Genomic DNA, 22,510 nt, shown 5'->3' on the forward strand with positions numbered 1-22,510 from the left:
AAGGTTTACTATATCATAGAGATGAGTAAAGTGAAACCTTGTTAAATTTGGACATCTATCCCTAAGGGAAAAAGATGACAAGACACATTATTTAAAAAAAATAACTTTGTGTCTCACCAATTTTCATGAGTGGCAATACAGGGTTTGACTTTATAAATGTGGTCACCAGTGTTGATTTAAGATATAAGATACTGGGAGAACATGGTACTAAGATAGTTTTAAGGGTTCCCCATCTCAGCAGTATCATTTTTTCTTATAATCTATATATGAATAGCCAACATGAAGTTGGAATTATCATCATACTAATGGTCAGTCCTACCATCAGAGAGCAATCATTTGATCTGGATCCTCTCTTAATAAAAAAAAATTATAAAGAAAAAGTCTACTATTTCGTGGAACCATATAAAAGTGCCAGTAGTCTGCCATTTTGACCTACAAAAGTGTGGGTTTATACAGCTTATCTAATATAAATTTGACAGACAGAGCAAACAACCAAGGTAAACAAGAGCAAACAACCTTATACTGGGGGTGCCAAAAATTGTATACAAGTGGACACTTTGGGCAACGTTGCTCCAGCAGTAGTTCCCCATAATCAGAAGTGTCTGGTAACCACTTTGAGCACCTCTTGTAATTGCAGAAGTCAAACGTGACTTCTTTTGTGATCGGTATATATTGAGTATCACAATTTTAATACAGTTTTCCTTTCTTAAAATGTATATACATTTTTTTGGCATCCTGTGTATGTCCCCGACACTCTATGAAGCACTTTTCAAAGACTGGCTCCCTTAAACCACCTAACAACCCACTGGGAAAGGCAATAATATTGTCTCCATTTTGTAGATACAGAAATTAAGATTTATCAATATCAACTAATTCATCCAGTATTGCACAGCTAATAATGGCCAAACTTTGATCAAACCCCAGAATCTGATGCAGGTGTGGAGGAGATTGGACTTGTCTTAGAGCCTTGAAGGGAGGGAGGCCCTTTGGAAGAGGGACATGCTAAGAGTGTTTGGGAGGGGAGGGCAGTGGTCAGTCATAAAGGCCCAGGAAAAGGACTTCCAACTCGAGCCCCGAAAAGAGACCAAGTTGGACATGTTGGGTACAGTCAAGCTCTAAAGAGGCCAGTGGTTTCTATCCAGATTTTCTTACTACTCTTTTTTCTTACTAATATCCACACAAACTAAGTGTCAAGATAGTAAACTTCAGATACCCTCTAAAACGTAGCGACTTTTAATCTTAATTCTTCTGTGTTCTCTGATAATAAGTGTCTGAAATTGCTATGATTTTGAGAAGCATCTTCATTTTCCTGTTTTAAATCAAGATACTAAAAAGTAAAATTAGTGACATGACAATTATTCTCTTTCAAACTCTCTAAATCCAAGTTAGGTTGTACATATTTGTCCCTGCAAGGGATGCTGTATATTACACTTCACGTGATAATGGCTTTATATGCCAAGAATTCATAATAAAATAAGCAACTGGCACCAAGAACAGGGACAAGGATTAAAAAAAAAAAGTCATTAAAAACACACTTGAATGCTTTCTGAATGGGGATCTGTGTCTGTCTATAGATAATACCTGCAAAATACAGATCAGAAATAAATTTGTGTTTTTCTGCTTCATTTATACCTTCTGGAATCACTGTATAACATTTTTTCCAGGAAAAAGACAAAACAATGTGGAGGCCGTTATCCCTTCCAGTGCAGTATCCAGGTGTTCTTACCTCACAGTTGTTGAGATCAAGAGAAACCCCTTTCAAGTTATGATTGCTGGCCAGGCCCAGTAACAGTGCTCTGAGGGAGAAAACACACATATGAGATAGAGATTCTACACATCACACTAAACACATGTACTCACCCTGAATAAAGCCCATAAATAAGAATGCCTTTTCTGAATCATAGGTCAAGGACCAAGTACCATCACATTTTTTAAAATGCCAACTGCGAAACATCATCAAAATGGTGGCGTAACACGAGCCTCCGTAAATATCCCCTGGAATTCACAACTAATCGAACAACTATAACTCCACAAAGGACTCCCTGCACAGCAGACAGGAAAGATGAAGAGGCCCACTACTGAATTCGCCTAAAGGTGGGCGAATCGTGCGAAAGGGGGAGGAAGGAAGGGAAAAGTGCAGAGACGGAGCCGCGTGGGTGCAGGATGCAGAACTAGCTCAGTGCTACGAGCTCAATGCATCCCGGAACTACCGCAGCTGTGGGAGAGGGAAGAACTCGGACTGCTAGAGCTCCGCTTATGGCGCACAGGGCTGATGGGACAGCATATAACACGGCTGAAACCAACGTTCACAGCAGACACCTCGGAGAAAAGACTGAGAAAAGAAGACTGAAAACGGTGGTTTAAGCCCTCCTGCTGAGCAGAGAAGGGAAGCCTTAGGCACTGAGACTAGCTGCCCCCTCCCTACCATCCCAGAGCTCACCACACCCCCACCTGCCCAGTGCTAGAAGCGGAACAGTAGCAGTATCACATCAAAAGAACACAATATTTCCTGTTCTGAGAACTGTGGACCACAGACGCAGACCAACTAGTTCCAACAAAGGGGAGGGAGCTACGGAAGAAGGATCGGCTGTGGTGGTGGTCCCCACCATTGCTCTGGGCCACCTCTCACAACTCACCCCGCCCCTGGCCCCACCTATCTGGGCGGATCCCTGCAGGAGTAAACAGAACTGCTGAAACATACAGGGCTCTGAATCTGGTGCAGGAAGAGCTTTGGAACTTCAAAACCTTTCCGCATACCCACACGGACACTGCGCCCTGTGAGCCAGGAGAACTATTAACTGACGAGTAGTCCATCTCCCAGGGAATCCCCCCATTGTGTGAGAAGCTGGAATAGTGCAGAGAAAATATAGCACTACCGTGTAAGAGAGAGAAAAAGGCTGCAGTCGGGGAGTAAATAAAACATTCTAAAAACACGTACTGGAAAACAAACAAAAGACCTCTTCCTATCAACCTGTTGCAGAAGCTACACCTGTAGATGTCTAGGAGGAGAAATAATAAATCAGTAATTACCATGAATAACCAAGGCAACAAGACAGCTCAGAAAGAAAGTGAAAACTCTCCAGAAAAGGAATTTAAACATATGGAAATATGTGACTTAAATGACAGAGAATTCAAGATTGCAGTTCTGAAAAAACTCAACAAGATGCAAGAAAACACAGAAAGGCAGTTTAATGAATTCAGAAACACAATCAAAGAACAACATGAGCATTTTACAAAAGAGATTGATATTTTACAAAAGAACCAAATAGAATTTCTGGAGATTAAGAGCTCAATAGAAGAAATTAAAAATGAAATAGCCAGCTTAGGTAGTAGAGTTGACCAGATGGAAGAAAGAATCAGTGACATCGAAGAAAGAAACCTGGAAATGACACAGATGGAAGAAGAAAGAGACTTGAGACTTAAAAGAAATGAAAGAATGAAAGAACTCTACAAGAACTTTCTGACTCCATCAGAAAGAGCAATATAAGAATAATGGGCATACCAGAAGGAGAAGAAAGAGAGAAGGGAACAGAGAATATATTCAAACAAATTGTCGATAAGAACTTCCCAAATTTGTGGACAGAACTGGACCCTCGAATCCAAGAAGCAAATAGAACACCCAGTTACCTCAATCCCAACAGGCCTTCTCCAAGGCACATTGTATTGAAGCTGTCTAAAATCAATGACAAAGAAAGAATCCTCAAGGCAGCCAGGGAAAAGAAGACGGTAACCTACAAAGGAAAGCCCATTAGAGTATCATCAGATTTTTCAGCAGAAACTCTACAAGCCAGGAGGGAGTGAAACCAAATATTCAAACTACTGAAAGAGAGAAATTATGAGCCAATAATAATGTATCCAGCAAAAATATTCTTTAGATATGAAGGAGTAATAAAGACCTTTCCAGACATACAGAAGCTGAGGGAATTTTCTAATACACGACCAGCACTACAAGAAATACTAAAGGAGGCTAATCGACCACCATCAACAGGGACAATTTGTGGCAACCAAAACATAAAAAGGTGGAGAGTAAAGGCCTGAACCAGAATATGGGAATGGAGAAAGTAAGCGTGCTGAAGAAAATGGAATACTCTAAATATCAAACTTTCTTTTACATAAACTTAAGGGTAACCACTCAAAAAAAATCCAGAGCTGAAATATATACTGTAATAAAAGAAGAAACAGAGGGAAACATCATAGAATACCACCACACAGAAATAACAGACAACAACAGAAAGGCAAAGAAAAACTGGAGACACAGCCTTACCAGAAAACTAAAGATAGAATGACAGGAAATCCTCACATATCAATAATCACCCTAAATGTAAATGGACTGAACTCACCAATAAAAAGGCACAGAGTAGCAGATTGGATCAAAAAACTAAACCCAACCATATGCTGTCTCCAAGAGACACATCTCAGCTACAAGGACAAGCATAGACTCAAAGTGAAAGGGTGGAAATTGACATTCCAAGCAAATGGTACAAAGAGAAAATCAGATGTACCCATAATGATATCAGATGAAACAGACTTCAGGGTGAAAAAGATAACAAGAGACAGAGTTCATAATGGTAAAGGGGACTATACAACAAGAAGACATAACAGTCATCAATATTTATGCCCCCAATCAGGAAGCACTGAAATAGACCAAGCAACTACTAACAGAACTAAAGGGAGATATTGACCAAAACACAATTATACTAGGGGACTTAAATACATCATTGACAGCTATGGATAGATCATCCAAACAGAAAATAAGTAACAAAATAGCAGTCCTAAATGACACATTAGATGAAATGGACATAATAGATATTTATAGAGCACTTCATCCTAAAACATCAGACTATACATTCTTTTCTAGTGCACATGCAACATTCTCAAGGATAGACCATATATTGGGACATAAAATCAGCCTCAGCAAATTTAAGAAGATTGAAATCATACCAAGCATATTCTCTGATCACAAGGCTTTGAAATTGGATATCAACTGCAAAAAGAAAGTAGGAAAAAACACAAACACATGGAGATTAACTAATATACTTTTAAAGAATAATTGGGTCAAAGAAGAAATAAGAGGAGAGAGCAAAAGATACACAGAAACAAATGACAATGAAAATACATCCTACCAGAATTTTGGGGATGCAGCGAAAGCAGTTTTAAGAGGGAAATTTACATCATTACAGGCCTATCTCAAGAAACAAGAAAATTCCCAAATAAATAACCTCATGTTTCACCTTAAAGACCTAGAAAAAGAAGAACGAGTGAAACCCAAGGTCAGCAGAGGAAAGGAAATAACAAAAATCAGAGCAGAACTAAATGAAATAGAGAACAAAAAGACAATAGAAAAAAATTAATGTGACAAAGAGCTGGTTCTTTGAAAAGATTAACAAAATTGACAAACCCTTGGCTAGACTCACTGAGATGAAAAGAGAGAAGACACTAACAAAATCAGAAAGGAAAAAGGGGAAGTTATCACGGACACCACAGAAATACAAAGGATCATCCAAGAATACTATGAAGGACTACATGCCACAAAATTCAATAACCTAGAAGAAATGGACAAGTTCTTAGAAACATATAGCCCACCAAGGCTGAACCATGAAGAACTGGAAAATCTAAACAGACCGATCACCAGTAACGAAATCGAATCAGTCATCCAAAACCTTCCCAAAAGCAAAAGTCCGGGACCAGATGGCTTCACTAGTGAATTCTACCAAACCTTCAAAGAGGTTCTAATACCAATTCTGCACAAACTCTTCCAAAAAATTGACAAAATAAAGGACAAAAATCATATGATTATATCAATTGATGCAGGAAAAGCATTTGATAAGATGCAACATCCACTTATGATTAAAACACTTAATAAAATAGGTATAGAAGGAAAATACCTTAAAATAATAAAGGCCATCTATGAAAAGCCCTCAGCTAATCTCATAGTTAATGGTGAAAAACTGAAGCCATTTGCTCTACGTTCAGGAACATGACAGGGCTGTCCCCTATCACCTCTGCTTTTCAACATAGTGTGGGAAGTCCTTGCCAGACAAATCAGGCAAGAGAAACAAATAAAAGGCATCCAAATTGGGAATGAAGAAGTTAAATTGTCACTCTTTGCAGATGACATGCTGCTATATATAGAAAACCCTAAAGACTCCACCAAACAGCTATGACAACAATCAACGAACACAGTAAAGTTGCTGACTACAAAATCAACGTACAAAAGTCCAGTGCATTCCTATATACTAACAGTGCAATCTCAGAAAAAGAAATACAAAAACCAATTCCTTTTGCAATTGCAGCAAAAAGAATAAAATACCTAGGAATAAACTTAACCAAGGATGTGAAGGACCTATATGCTGAAAACTATAAGACATTTTTGAAAGAAATTGAAGAAGACACAAAGAAATGGAAAGACATTCCGTGCTCATGGATTAGAAGAATCAACATGGTTAAAATGGCCATATTACCCAAAGCAATATACAGATTTAATGCAATCCCCATCAAAATCCCAAGGGTATTTTTTAAAGAAATAGGTCAAAAAATCATCAGATTTGTTTGGAACCACAAAAGACCCCGAATAGCCAAAGCAATCTTAAGGAAAAAGAACAATAATGGAGGTATCACACTTCCTGACTTTGGCTTGTACTACAGGGCTACAATAATCAAAACGGCATGGTATTGGCAGAAAAACAGACACATAGACCAATGGAATAGAACTGAGAACCCAGAAATAAAACCACATAAATACGGACAGTTAATTTTTGACAAAGAAGCTAAAAACATACAATGGAGGAAAAACAGCCTCTTCAATAAATGGTGCTGGGAGAATTGGATAACCACGTGCAAAAGAATGAAACTGGACTGCTATCTGTCACCATGTACCAAAATTAATTCAAAATGGATCAAAGACTTAAGCAAAAGACCTGACACAATAAACTGCATAGAAGAAAACATAGGTACTAAACTTATGGACCTTGGGTTCAAAGAGCATTTTATGAATTTGACTCCAAAGGCAATGGAAGTAAAAGCTAAGATAAACGAATGGGACTATATGAAACTTAAAAGCTTCTGCACAGCAAAAGAAACCATCGACAAAATAAAGAGGCAACCAACTGAATGGGAGAAGATTTTTGCAAACAGTGCCTCCGATAAGGGGCTAATATCCAGAATATACAAGGAACTCATGCAACTCAACAACAAAAAAACAAACAACCCAATTGAAAAATGGGTAGAGTACCTGAAGAGCCATTTCTCCAAAGAGGACATACAAATGGCAAATAGACATATGAAAAAATGCTCAACATCACTAATCCTCAGAGAAATGCAAATCAAAACCACAATGAGATATCACCTCACCCCAGTCAGAATGGCTATCATCAACAAGACAAATAGTAACAAGTGTTGGAGAGGCTGTGGAGAAAAAGGAACCCTCATACACTGTTGGTGGGAATGCAGACTGGTGCAGCCGTTATGGAAGGCAGTGTGGAGGTCCCTCAAAAAAATTACGAATAGAATTACCATATGACCCAGCAATCCCTCTCCTGGATATCTACCCAAAAAATCTGAAAACATTTATACATAAAGACATGTGTGCTCCAATGTTCATTGCAGCTTTGTTTATGGTGGCCAAGAGATGGAAACAACCAAAATGTCCTTCGATAGATGAATGGATAAAGAAGTTGTGGTATATATACACAATGGAATCCTATTCGGCAGTAAAAAAGACGATATAGGAATATTTGTGACAACATGGATGGATCTTGAGAGTATATTGCTAAGCAAAATAAGTCAGACAGAAAAGGCAGAGAACCATGATTTCACTGATATGTGGTATATAAACCAAAAACAACAAAAGAACAAGACAGACAAATGAGAAACAAAAACTCATAGACACAGACAATAGTTTAGTGGTTACAAGAGGGTAAGGGGGGTAGGGGGTGGGAGATGAGGGTAAGGGGGATCAAATATATGGTGATGGAAGGAGAACTGACTCTGGGTGGTGAACACACAATGGGATTTATAGATGATGTAATACAGAATTGTACACCTGAAATCTATGTAATTTTACTAACAACTGTCACCCCAATAAATTAAAAAAAAAATTCCATCTGCATTTTTGCCTCCCCATAGCAGTGAGAAAATGATGCTGTAACATTCTTCTGTTTGATATGGGACAGGTTCATCATAAATGCAAAATCCACGAGGATAGCTATTCCTATGCAAATAAACCAACACTATCCCTAATTGCACACTGAAATTCAATTGTGTTCATAATAGAAAAATTTTCATCTGCATCTGCTTGAGAATGGCTTTAATGTTTAGAATATTATTATGCAATTGGTACTAGAGTAGCCAAGTGAAGCAGGTTTTCTCTAAGGAGTGTATTAGTGAGGAAGTCAGGCTCCAGAGTATGCCAGGATGTGACATTATGTCTAAATGGCTTTTTTAAAAACCTACAGCGATGAGATGGATATGGGTGGAACAGCACTTCAGATAAGGTACAAGTGTCAAGTCCAAGTTTGAGAACAGGATCTTGCCAATGTGTCAGCTGGTCACAGGAAGCCAACCTGCCCTACAAAGGACTTTTTCATCTGCTTTCTGATGAGACGGGACTAACCATGTGGATCCCATCTCTCTCTCAGAGAATGAGTGGATTCCACTTTCACAAATCAGTCCATAAAACCCAACGCCACTGAACAGGCTTGAAACAAAAATTGCACACCTGCACACACATCCATTAAATTCCACTGAAGGGACAAGAGGCTCTCAACTGGGTCCTGTAAGGAATACAGATGAGTAAGAGAGGGCTCCCTCTCCAGCAAGGGAAACAAATGTGTGCAAATAACTGATAGAAAGCGGGTGGTAGTAAGTCCTAGAGAGTGGAACCAAAGCACTTGCTACCTGGGAGTGACCGACCACCTGTTCTCAATGTTCCAAGGGAATGACCTCTAACCTGCCTGCTCTAAAAGTACCCCAGGGTGAGATGAGAGGCAGGGAATAATTTCATGCCAGTCTCTGATTTCCCCTTCCACTGATTCCCTGGCCTCCTCCACTAAGAGGAACGCTTGCAGTGGGCATGGAACGCAAGAGCTTGGCTGCTTCCTCCTATGAAAACCATTCTTGTTGTTAAGCGTATGGAAGCGGCATTTGTCTCTTCATCCCTTGAATGCAGTTCACTAGGCCCTTATTCTAAACCCTGTCCTGTGAGAAAGGCTGAGCGTGTCTCATCTGTGTGCATGCTTCTGTTTAATTACTTATTAAAGTGTTTCTATTTTCCTAAAATGTGATTTTTCCCTCCTTTCTCTCTTGCTGACCTCCATCTCAAAGCCCACTTCCCAGGAAACCCAACCTTCCACAGGGACTTTGGAAAAATTACTCAGCTTCTCTGAGCCTCAATTTCCTCAACTATAAATAGGACACGGTGGCAGACGGGTGGCTCAGTTGATTAGAGCGTGAGCTCTGAGCAACAGGGCTGCCAGTTCAATTCCCACATGGCCCAGCGAGCTGTGTCCTCCACAACTAGAATGAAGTCAATGAGCTGCCGCTCAGCTACTGTGTGGCCAGATGGCTCAGTTGGTTGGAGTACATCCTCTCAACCACAAGGTTGCCGGTTTGACTCCTCCCAAGGATGGTGGGCTGCGCCCCCTGCAACTAGAAAACGGCAACTGGACCTGGAGCTGAGTTGCACCCTCCACAACTAAGACTGAAAGGACAACAACTTGACTTGGAAAAGTCCTGGAAGTACACACTGTTCCCCAATTAAGCCCTGTTTAAAAAAAAAAAAAGTTTAAGAAAACGTAACTATAAATAGGACACTTTCCCATAACTGTTGATACACCTAATAGTGACAGTTCATAAAGAAGCACCCAGTCAGTGTCCAGCTTAGGATCATGTTTTGCAAGTTCCCTTTCCATCCCTACCCCTCAGAGGTCAACCTGAGTACCTCAGTTTGTTACATCTTTTCAAATTATATAACATTAAATGTATGTACGAAATATTGTTTACAGAATCTTCAGCCAGGAAGTCTTCTTCCTCACATTAAAATTTTTACTGAATAAAACACAGACCTGAAGAGAATACTGATTTAACATAATTAAACATTCCCATAAATCACCACAGGCCACAAGATTTAACAATTACAAAATAAGCTTGACACATAATATTTACAAATCTATATCTATAATAAAGTACAGTAAATGCAGTGTTGTGGTATGGAATATTCTATACAATCAATTGTGCTAATCAATGAAGAACTACTCTGTATTTTACAGGAATCCATAGCATAGAAAGAATTAGAATAGCATGTACCTATCACGAAAACCATTTTAACATGCCAATTTCCTGCTGATATACTATAAGGGCAAAAATCAAGTCTGGTTTTGCTTTCTACTTAGTGCCCTCCTGGTATCTAGAATATTGTAAATGCTCAATAAATATCAGTTGAGTAAACAAATAAGTGAGTAGGAATAAATTATAATGGTCCCCCTTTAGAATATTGATTTTGATTACATTATTAACATCCATACAAACAGCCTAATCATGAAGCATTTACTATTTGCAGCTGTTACATTTGGAAACCTCTAATATATTAATTCAGTGTTTAAAAGAAAAAGGCCACCTATAATGTTAGAGTTTTTTTAGCACTTGACTGGATCTACTGTTCTTAAAGCTATCCATTGTTTTAGTCATATGGTACTATGTGGAATACTGTAATCAAGAATTTCATATCTCTTTAAAAGAAAAAAGAAAAGGCAATTTACAAATTAGATGAAGATTAATGTCCTAGTAATATGGATAGCAGACATTGATTTTAACATTTCATATAAACTACCTAGGGAAAATTAAATGCTGATTTACATGTCGGCTGAGAGAAAAAGAAATCTGTGCACATTTGAACATATTTGACAATGTGCATATTCGTAAATACTTGAAAATATGTTTTTTAGACTCAAAGAGAATTTGATTCTACAGCCCTTTTGATTATTTCTGGGAATGTGAACAGAAATTTCAAGGATGATAAATTATGCTCAAACCTTAATTTAGCTAAAAAGTTTAACCACTATACCTACACTAGAGTATTAACCCATAACATAAGTTGGCTGCCAAGTAAAAAATACCAAACACATAGCCTATGTCGACCTAGGTAATTCAGAAACCCAAAACTGACTTTGTTCCACACGTGTGGGTAGAGTTTGATTATTACTGTTAGTAGAAATATTAGAATAAATATTGATTTAAAAAGACACATAAGACTATACCTATTAATAAAATGACGAAACAGGAGTTAATATAATAAGGCAGGTTAATATAATAAAACCTGGGTGCACAATTTTTACACAAGATCAGTCATTACTGTCAAGGTCACAAACCAAGGAAGATTTCTTTTTTCATATAACATGCAATAATATCAACAGTGCACAATATACTCAAAAAGAGTTTGATTTCCTTTTGTGCTCCAAAGTAAAAAGACAGTTTCATCTGCTTTGTCTGTCTGAGGATTATGTCTTTTTCCTTTCCCTCAAGCACATTCATAATAACAAGTTGAACTTTAAAAGCTCTGGAGAAAATGAATTAACCACTCACTTTAAGGGCTCAGGAGACAGTTTTGTGCCTGAAAGGTTGATGTGCATCAAAGCCAGAGAACTACTGAAAAACTGCTTGAAAGACGGAGGTACTTCTTTTCCTTTCCTGAAAAACAAAATACGAGAGTCACCCTGACAGTTACACTTCCAGCTCAGCACCTGACTTCCAAATTGTCAAAAGTATTCTATTGGTTATTCAGACACTGTGAAATAATCCATGAATCAGTTATATTTTCAGTAGAAAAGTTAAAGGTAAAAAGAAACAAAATGTCTGAAAGCTAAATAAATTAATCCAATACAATTAAAGGAATGGTGTAAGAGAAGACATCCCATTCAGTCCTTGAAATAATTTATTCCTTTTGTTTTACCTATAGAACTTCACAAAACTCCATGTTTGAGTAATTAAGAAATAGGAGGTCAATAAAAACATATGTTTCTCAGCAATTTAATGAGCTTTCCTACTGGGTAATACTGAATGTTAAGAATAGCTACCTGCATTTGGCAATATTTTTATATGCAACAATGTCTCAGATACAACAAGACTGTGACCTGATGTCAAGTTGAGGACCTACACAGAAAGTCTGATTGGCATGAAGCCTGCATGGCAAATTTCCTGCTCAGCTCTTACATCTATACCACAAATCTAGTCATTCCTGGCCAAATAATAGAATAGTTAAAGACAAAACTCCACAAAGAAATGGCTGTAACCTCCAAATACATCTCCTTCTATTACAGTGGGAAGTAAGACTCATACAGCCCTGAAAGCAAGAAAACAAGAGTCAACACCACACTATGAGGGTTTAAGAAAAACAAGATTTCAGAATCAAAGCTGGAAGGTGAGCACTTTGCCTGTTTTGTTCTAGCTGATAGACTTGATGAAAAGATTGAAAAAGTCACTTTGTGTAAAACACTTAGCCTGAGGCACAGTAGACACTTATTTAATGATAGCTACTCATGTTCTGTGGAAGGATTCACAGAATCTCAGGGCAGAGGCCATCTTAATGGTGTAGCTCAACCACAAAAGATTCAACAATATTCAATGTACTCAGGCTCCAGAAAACCTTCAATATTTGAAAAAGGTTTTAAAACGGGGCATTTTCAGGCCATTTGAGAAGAAATATCTAAGCAACAAGAATCTCTGTCTAAGAGGATGAAAAATAAATTTAAAAGGAAAGAGAACTCTGGTAGAATATATATTAGACATTTTCAACAACTCTGGTTCCAGATGTGGAACAAAATAAGTATATCCCCATTCATTTTTTGATGAGCAAATGTTATCTTTTTTCCCAATTTTATTAGTCTCTTTTTATTCTTTTGGTAATCTCTTCCAGAGTTAACTACTTCCATTTGTAGGTGATGAAATGACTAAGGAATCCACTTCAAATGTTAGCTGTGCTCTGAGCACCGTCCTTCCCTTCACTTCAACTATGAATGGAGACTTTTGATCCTTGTTTTTCCTATTCCAGTCTCAGAAGTAGTTTTCACTGTAGAAGTTATCTGAAGACAGTCTTCTGATTTATGGTAGTGGTCTACAACCAGGCTCTAGCTTCTCCAGGAACACTACACAGGATGGATTTAAATATGTATTAAACTAAGGGCCATTCTCTCAAATGAGTTTAAATGCATTTTATTTTTAGACAATGTACATGATATGTTTTTAACAACAATGCCTCCACTCCAAGTAAGTCAAGGTCAAAATAAACGAAGAGCTCAAGGTAACATCAGTCCCATCTGTCCTAGTCCTGGTGTGTGGATGAAAAGCAGCAGCCAGTTATGATGATGACAGGGGATGGATCCCAACCACCAATTGCGTTAACATTTTTCCATTTCTAAACCACCCTTAATCGTTTATGGGGTCACACCATCCTCACAGTAGTCCAGCAGAACAACTGTGCATCTAGATTCATGTTTTCACCAATCAAGATGTGGTAGTTTCTGGAATTTGCAAGGATGTGCTTCATTTATTCCGCAGCCCCTCATCTCTGTTCTTCAAGTTTCCCTTTGACTTATTTCATGTAATCTTTGATGTACTTCTTGTAGGTTTCTTTTGTGAAGCTGGTTTCCTGCAAATAATGGTTCATGACGATATCAACAGCAGTGACTACTGTGCTTTCAGTACCTTCACCCTCGGGGCCTTCAGCAGAGGCATTTTCACCACCGAGTGAGTAATCAATGTTACCCACTGTCCTACTGACCATCCTCCCTCCACCTCCAAGCACAGCCTGTCTGTGATCTCTCGGATCCTGTAGATGTCAGGATCCTGTAGATTTCATCATGGCTGATGAGGTCTGGGTGGGTGAATGATCATGATGGTGGCTAGGAGGAAAGGACTGCGGTGCTGGCTTAGCAGGAGCTCAGAGCGAGCGCTATGCAGCCAGAGCTGTGCTTGCAGGGAGCAGGGAGCAAGCGAAAAAGTTAAATTATTTTTTATAGTTCTCCTCTGACTACTCTGTCTTGGGGTTGACTGTTCAAAGTTTCCAAATATTCACTGCCCCTTTCTGAGGGAAGATGATGTTCCTCACCCCACTGATGGCTGGCGTGTCCATGTGAGTCCCTTTGGCCAAGAGGACATCACATATAGCAGAAGTGATATGTTTAACTACCAGAGAGATTTTACCTACCAGTACATGCATTGCCATGATTCTTCTTCCTCTGATACATGACTGTCAACATTTTAGATAGAGACTACTCTGCCTCCCAGAGTGAAGACCATATGGTCAGCCCGCAAGGGACATGTCACAAAGCTACTGTTGCTGAGAGCCATGGAAATGTAGCTGGGCTGGGAGGCTCATTTGTTACTGTAGAACAACCTAGTCTATCTTGAGTGATGCACTTATGAAATTATCTGTGAACAAAAGTATGAATAGCCTGGCTGACAGTCTACAACTCACTGTAAATGTAGCAATTGCAAGACAGTTACTAAGGGCTTTCCATGATTATGTCTAGGTAAGGTACCAGGTACTAAACAGTTTAATCACAACCTTTCATTTGGAAGACAAGGCAGTTTGTTAGCACAGTTTTGCTCTACAAGTTTAATAGCTTTACTAAAGACCAGTCATCACAGAATTACAGTATTGTGAACTCAAAAGAGCAGATTATATGAATATCTTCATAGTGTGATACTGCCTTCTAACTCAGTTCCTTATTCAATCACAGCTCCACTGAGGCATGGCTTTATTAGCTGCCTTCAAATACATGAATTAACTGGTTGGTCTAAATACCCTCGAAATAAAGTGTCTTAGAAAATTCTCAACTTTTCTGATCTTATTCTATGGAGGTATTTGTGGCATATTTTTGCTATTGCAAAGATTTATATCACTGTTGAAATAATGGTTCAATAGCACTTTAAAATACAAAATAATTCATTTGCGAGGCACAACTATAGAATAAAGCATTCTGAATAACTGAATTTTCCAAATAACTGAGGGTTACCCTTTGAGTATGAAAGCTTTTAAAAAGTTAACTAGTAAAAATGGAGGTATTTCTAATATTAAGCAATTCACCAAGTTATTAAAGAGTATATAATGACTAAAATATTGTTTATGACTTATGATCATAATTATGAATGTTAAGTGTTGAACTGTGCCAGGATTCCACACTTATATAACCCATGTACTTTCCATAATTCTTTATTCTCCCTCCATTCTAAGTTGCTGCTGCTTGTGAATACTTGTTATTTCTATTTTTTGCTCTATTTTGCCAACAAGTCCAAGTCAGGAAGGTAGAAGCAAGGTACTCAATTTCTACAGGTTAAAATGCATGAATTTGGGGATGACTATTTTCTTTGCTCTGCAAAGACAGTTTATATTTACTTCCAAGTTCATCTTTGAGTAACACCTGTAGAAGCTTCTAAAAGAGTCTATCCTATATTGAGAGAGTACCTGTCCACACTTGAGAAATAGTACATTATTATATAATTCACATAGGCAGGCTGGAGTTATTGATAAGGAACATCAAACTGTGGTAAAAAAAAGTACAACAAAAACTTGAACTTTCCAGGCTTAGGTATCCATAGATAGTGGGTTTAAGGCCATCTTCTTCTTTCATGTACAACATTCACCCTTTATCACTCTTTTTTCATATCACTACAACTTTCTCTGAGAGAAAGACACTCCTAGATGATGATAACAGGACTAAAGTCATACCGGTGAGAAAAGACAGTTCTGGAGAGATTGAGCACAGCTAGATGTTGAAGGCATCCGCGGAGAAGAGCGCCACAGACCTAGAAAGAAATAAGGCACTCTTATTTTCACATATTTCTAGGTCTAAGAGAATATTTTATTACAGAGAAAGCTCTTTGAATCCCATCTAAATAGCTGAGACTCCCAGAGCAATATAAAAAACATTACCATGTCCAGGGAACATTCTGTGTTGGATAAATCCAGATGAGCAATGGCATTTGGCTGGGCCAAAAAATTGTACATGTACTTGAAATAAAAACAAAAAACAAATACATTAGGATCTAGAAATACACATACAGTGCAAGTTAATATTTCAAAATGAAGTTGCCCAAATACTCCCAGAATCATTCTCTATTCTTCCCAAGAGGACTAGCAGAATTTTATGTCATTCATTACCTTTGTTGAGAGCAAAAAATCCAAAGAATATTTAAAATAAAATTATGTTTAAGTTAAAAAAAAACACACAAATGGAATCTTGGCTACCAAACTGCCTTTTTGTTACACATGACTTAGTTTTCCTGATTAGTTCCATTTTTATAATTTTGGGACAGCGCTAATTAATTTTACCTGTTGAGATTGAAATATCACCTGAATAGCAGTCATCCTATCAAAATGCTAATCACTTTTGAAAGTGTTCAAGAAGCCAGTAATTTGAATTTGAACCATAAGATGGTCTCAGGCTATATACCCTTCTGTCCAACACAATGATTTTTCTATCCTTAGTTACTTCCAAAATCTAACAAAAAAAGGACTGTCAGTACTATTAATTTTGTTTTGATTTTTTTAATCTCACATATAGCTAAGACATTTGAGGTTTCAGGGGGTCACAATGCCTAAAGTTTCCCCTTATCCTTGTGCCACATCAAAACAATAGTAAAATTAACAGCTCTTTTTTATTCTCTAATTGCCCCGTGTGAGTAGCAACTGCCAGAGTCCACCAATAATACATGGAGTCCAAGCTCCTGCTATCAGACAAATAGCTAAATTCCTCTGTGCTTCAGCGGATGCCACCAGATACTTGCCAAAACAAACACACTGAGATGTCCCAAAAGTAAGGATAGCAGCTTACCGTGTTTCCCCAAAATAAGACCTAGCTGGACAATCAGCTCTAATGCGTCTTTGGAGCAAAAATTAATATAAGACCCGGTATTATATTATATTGTATTAGATTAGATTAGATTAGATTATACACCTGGTCTTACATTATATTAAATTCAGAAGAGCAAAAGATTACCCTGGAAATACTTTAGAATAAAGTATTCACACAGGATGGATTGTATCAAGAAAAGTTCTGACTCAGAAAAACAATTTTGCTCTCGTTTACCTAAAGATCTCTGCTTCTGTCTTTGCCTGGCACTGTGGTTTTACACCAGGCCACCAACCGGGGGAGCTCTCATCACCTTCAAGATCCTACTTGGGGGGCACTTCCCTCGGAAGAGGCAGACCCCTCAAGGCTGCTCTCCCTGAAGACTCAGGGCCAGGTAAGTCCCACCCTGCGCCTACTGCATGGCAGACTGTCGGGGACTGAAGCCCATCCTCATCCAGGCCTCATCCACTCCCCTTCCCAAAAGGCAAGCTGGGACAAAGACCCACTCCCGGCCTTTATTTCAGCAGTCTTATTATTGAATCTTCAGGCTCTTTCATCACTCTCTATGTTCCTCTAGTTTGTCACTGTAATGTTTTGGTGGTTTCACATTGGACATCCTTTCAACTTGGGAGGGAGCAGATTTATGAGTCATCAGTGAAGGTGACAACTAAAATTGTACAATGCATTAAAAGTCATGGTGAACCAGGAAACAAGCATTATTTAAATGATTTCAAGTATAAGGGAGAGGGGGAAACTACCAAAAAGACTGTGGCAACATTCCCTGCCTTACAGGGAAAGGAAAACATTAGAGAAATGAGAATAAATTCCAGTGTTTTTCACTTCCATAAAAAAGTGGAATGCAAATTAAGATCCTTCGATGATACCCTACTGGTAAGGGAGCATTTCTTCTCAATCTAATCATGTGATCACAGAGGTGACCACTCACCACATCTGGAAATGAGATCAGATTTAATTCACTGTATCAATAAGACCTACCAAACATTTATTAATGTATTACCAATTCAGCTGCCATGAAAAATCTTGTTAGCATTGGGGGGGAAGCTTTTGCCTTCTTACTCAAACTTTAAAGAGTGTTTCTAATTTACTGCTAACCCTTCCCTCTCCCTACTGTATTCATGGAATACAGTACTGGAGTTTATCCCAATATTCCCTTTCAATTGCAAACTACAATGTTTCCCCAAAAACAAGACCTAGGCGGACCACCAGCTCTAATGCTTCTTTTGGAGGAAAAATTAATATAAGACCTGGTCTCATATTATATTATGTAATATAATTATATTATATATAATTATATTACATAATTATATTGTGTAATTAATATATTACATAATATAATTAATATATTACATAATATAATATAATTATATATAATTATAATTAAAAAGCTATATTATATAATTAATATATTACATAACATAAGACCGGGTGTTACATTATATTATATTATATTATATTATATTATATTTATTATATTATATTATATTATATTATATTATATTATATTATATTATATTATAAAGACCCAGCCTTATATTATATTAAAATAAGACTGGGTCTTATATTAATTTTTGCTCCAAAAGATGCATTAGAGCTGATAGTCCGGCTAGTTCTTATTCTCAGGGAAACACTGTATATTAAAAGGAAAAAACAAAACAAAACACCACCCGTACTCCCAACAATATTAACGATGAAATAGTTTACATTTCCAATCTTTCTTATCAGGCAATTTTAACAGCTGCAATATTTCTAAATTAAGAAAAAAATTCCTTCAGAAAAAGTATTTCCAAAGAAAACTTAAACTTCAGCAACATTAAATGAGGGGGGTAAATCTATGTGACAGACAACATTTAATTAATATTTTGGGACAGTGCTAATTAAGGGAGGCTCTGGATTTTTTCTCTAAAACACTTCATAAGCTCTCAATGAATGATTTTAAGGTGTCTTGATAAAGGGAAATATGCTAGAAAGCTATGTTTAGAAATTATTCTAGGCTTATTAAATACAGCTTCTTTGAAGATGGCAATAAGAGAGGAAAACCTACCGAGAGGTCATCTCCACGAAGGATGTTCCCTGAGAGGTCTAGATGGATGAGAGTGGTGGCAGTCAGCGGGTTGGCACTGAGTGACTGAGAAAGGCTATTCACTCCTGAAACAGCAAGGAGATCCAGGTCAATTTCCACTCCAGAAAACAAGATGAGGTTTGTGAGTTTCTCCCTGTGGCCCAGCAGCCTCATCAAATTGCATGACTGAGGTTAACCGTAAGCACCATACCTGAAAGGTAGATCTAGGATTGTTTTTTGTGTTTTTTTGACATACCCTCAGGAAGAACAGGTTAGTCACAGACAAAACCAAATCATCCAGTATGAGAAAGAAATGGAATCGGTTTCATTTTGCTCTACTTCTTCTGATGTGGATGGAAAGGATTTTACTTTGAAGTCTTAGAATTATGCAGGCAATTATCCTTCTCTTAAGCCTGCTAGGGGATTCTTGACAGGGTACAGTATTTAAATGATGCAGGTACAAATTCAGATACTTTAAGCTACTTAGTACTTAGGAGTTAATACAGGAATGCACTGCTCTACATAATGTAGTGTGCTCAAGGCAAACTTTAGACTGAAATGGATTTTGCAGAGAGAAAATGATCTGTGCACTATGCAAAAAGCAGTCAAAAGGAAAAACGAATAATTAACACTCTACACACTATTTACATAAATAATATAAAGGGCTCAAATTAGAGTCAACTGAACTAAACTGGTAATTCCACTTTAGAAAACAAAGAATGAATACATGAGGAGGGCAAGACTGTTCTGTGAAGAGAGCTATTGTTCTACCGTGTTTCCCCGAAAATAAGACCTAACCGGAAAAATAAGCCCTAGCATGATTTTTCGGGATGTTATCCCTGAACATAAGCCCTAATGCGTCTTTTGGAGCAAGACTTAATATAAGACCTGGTCTTATTTTCGGGGAAACACAGTATTATATGTGGGTAATAGGCCTGTGAGTCAGGGCCACGTGGTGGGTGGCTTTTTAACAGGCCACTTCTTGTCATGGGGGAGGACAGACTTTAGGAGATTTTTCACTACAAAATGGGGACCCAGAAGAGTCACTCACTGGTTTCAAAGAGGGCATATACAATGTATCCCTGAGATAACAGGGATATGAGATATTGCAAAGCTCCTCATGTTTTTACTAAAACTCCAAGGTTCTAAATTGTTTATTTTGGAAATATGGCTATTTCTAAATTGAGTATACATGAATAAATAATTTTGGTTTTCTAATTTTTCAGAAAAATTCTTCTTGACTATCCCAGCCTGTCTCAACCACACTAATGAGAAACAGAAAAGGGGGGTTTTGTCCACACTCAGACAGGTCTCCACCAGGATAAGGGGCCAGGTTCAGGCCTGCGAGCGCGGGCCAATGAGGCACTCCAAGGAAAAAGCTGAGGGAGAGTTATAAAGAACTGACTCCACGGTGTGTCTGATAAAGTCTCCTGAGTCATTGTTTTTGAACAGGACTTTACTGGGGAACAGTGTGTACTTCCAGGCCTTTTTTTCCAAGTCAAGTTGTTGTCCTTTCAATCTTAGTTGTGGAGGGTGCCGTTCAGCTTCAAGTTGTTGTCCTTTCAGTCTTAGTTGTGGAGGGCGCAGCTCAGCTCCAGGTCCAGTTGTCATTGCTAGTTGCAGGGGGCACAGCGCGGGAGTTGAACCAGCAACCTTGTGGTTGAGAGCCTGCGCTCCAACCAACTGAGCCAACTGGGAGCTCAGCAGCAGCTCAGCTCAAGGTGCCGTGTTCAATCTTAGTTGCAGGGGGTGGAGCCCACCATCCCTTGCGGGACTCAAGGAGTTGAACTGGCAACCTTGTGGTTGAGAGCCCACTGGCCCATGTGGGAATCAAACTGGCAACCTTCGGAGTCAGGAGCACAGAGCTCCAACCGCCTGAGACACTGGGCCGGCCGTCCTGAGCCATTTTTCAAGGGTGACTTGGCATTTGGGCATGTAGAGACAGGGGTAGAGTGAAAAATATTTTATTTAACTACAAGGAGTAATTTCTTGGCTATCAACTGAACATTTAAGTGCTCATAAAATATTTATAAAAGGCTGGGGATATGGAGACATATGTAACTAAAACCCATTTTTTGCCCTCAAAAAGTTCAAAGATCATCAGGAAAGAAACAATAAACTCCAGGATGAAAATTCAGTGCTACACAAGGAATATTTGTTCATTGTAACAGATCTTTATTTAACACCTACTGTGTACCAGGCATGGGCTTCTGAGACCCAGGGGCCACTATTTCACCTTCTAAAAGCTAGTCCCCTGGGAAACACAGGCAACTGAATAATCTGAATCCAGTGAGGTCAGGACTATCAAAGACATAAGAAACAAGAGCTTGGCAGTGAAAGAGGTGAAGATTCGAATAATTATATTAGATAAAAGGAACTAGCAATGGCCTATAGAAAAGTTTACTTTCTGGAGGTAACACCTATGATTGTTTAAATAGCTTACATGAAAGGAAGGAAGGAAGGAAGGAAGGAAGGAAGGAAGGAAGGAAGGAAGGAAGGAAGGAAGGAAGGAAGGAAGGAAGGAAGGAAGGGAGAGAAAGAAAATGGCCAAACTTCCTTCAGTTTGTTCCATTACTAGTAGTACTAAGTATTTTGCAATGGAATAATTGAGTCCAAAACATATGCAGAATACCAGATTCATCAAGAAAACCATTTGTAAGACCATTTCTTTAGTGAAGTGTAATAAACCTCAGAAAATAAATTCCAAAATGAGCAGGTCAAATTAGTCTCAACAGCAAAACACTCCTGGACAAGTGCCTGCTCTTGGCAATTGTCCAACAGCTGAATAGAATTGGGGAGAATCATGTTATCAGCTCAGCTTCATGCTACTGAAACAGAATGAAGGGCTTCCTCCCCCACCTTGTGAGCCCACATCCATGTGAGACCTGTGCTAATAAGCACATTAGAAGCAGGAAATTATAAAAATATAAGACGGAAAAAATCAGAGTTCTTGCAACACAAACTAAACACAGATTTACACACCATTCTGGATTCTGGCTGTCTAGTAATTCTAACCATCTTCCTATTTATTATTGGAGTGTTTACAGCTGGAAAATGGTGGTACTAGATGGCCCTGCAGTGACATAATCTGGCAGTCAGCAGGACATTTACTAGAAATCCAGAAAACTATGATTTTGCTAACATCTGAGGAAGAAAAAGTGTATTTGGAGACAGTGTGGATGTCATGGGAAGATTAAAAAAATTTATTCTTGAATTATGGAGCTACAAATACGTATATAAATGTTTTTATAGAACTAAAATACAAATGCTAGTCAAATTCGCCAAAAGCTTAAAACTACAATTTAGGTCCTACATGACAGTGTGCAAGAATAATGAAACCTTTAAGAAAATAGGTTAATAAAAACATTTCAAGATATACATCTTAAGAAGGACAACTTAAAATTCCTTGGGTCATATGTTATAAAACAATATTAATTCTCACAACACATATTTTAATGTACACATGTTATTGCAGGGAAGAAGCAAATGTGGTGACCTTTATTTGTGAAGGGCATAGGAAACATGGGCCATGCTCATTTACAAGGAAGCTTAGGGACCTCCGCCCATTATCACACTTGGAGGGACA

At 38.2% G+C, this 22,510-nt stretch overlaps 1 protein-coding gene and 1 pseudogene across 15 annotated transcripts in view; both read right to left on the bottom strand.

Annotated features, from left to right (window-relative positions):
* Positions 1–22,510, bottom strand: part of CARMIL1 (capping protein regulator and myosin 1 linker 1) — a 352,154-nt gene that overhangs the window by 109,817 nt on the left and 219,827 nt on the right. For all 15 annotated transcript variants that reach the window (XR_016021728.1, XM_088799443.1, XM_074319291.2 and 12 more), the window contains 5 exons: positions 18,907–19,010; positions 15,926–16,003; positions 15,722–15,798; positions 11,578–11,682; positions 1,727–1,796 (listed from right to left, as the gene is read on the bottom strand). Coding sequence is in view for 14 of the 15 variants with exons in the window: in XM_088799443.1 (XP_088655569.1) it covers positions 1,727–1,796; positions 11,578–11,682; positions 15,722–15,798; positions 15,926–16,003; positions 18,907–19,010 (434 nt within the window). In the remaining variant the exon portion in view is untranslated. The remainder of the gene's footprint in view (positions 1–1,726; positions 1,797–11,577; positions 11,683–15,721; positions 15,799–15,925; positions 16,004–18,906; positions 19,011–22,510) is intronic.
* Positions 13,188–14,232, bottom strand: LOC109457977 (translationally-controlled tumor protein-like; annotated as a pseudogene).

The sequence above is a fragment of the Rhinolophus sinicus genome, chromosome 7 (assembly GCF_057876585.1).
Source record: "Rhinolophus sinicus isolate RSI-liver-muscle chromosome 7, RSI-T2T, whole genome shotgun sequence".
Lineage (NCBI taxonomy): Eukaryota > Metazoa > Chordata > Mammalia > Chiroptera > Rhinolophidae > Rhinolophus > Rhinolophus sinicus.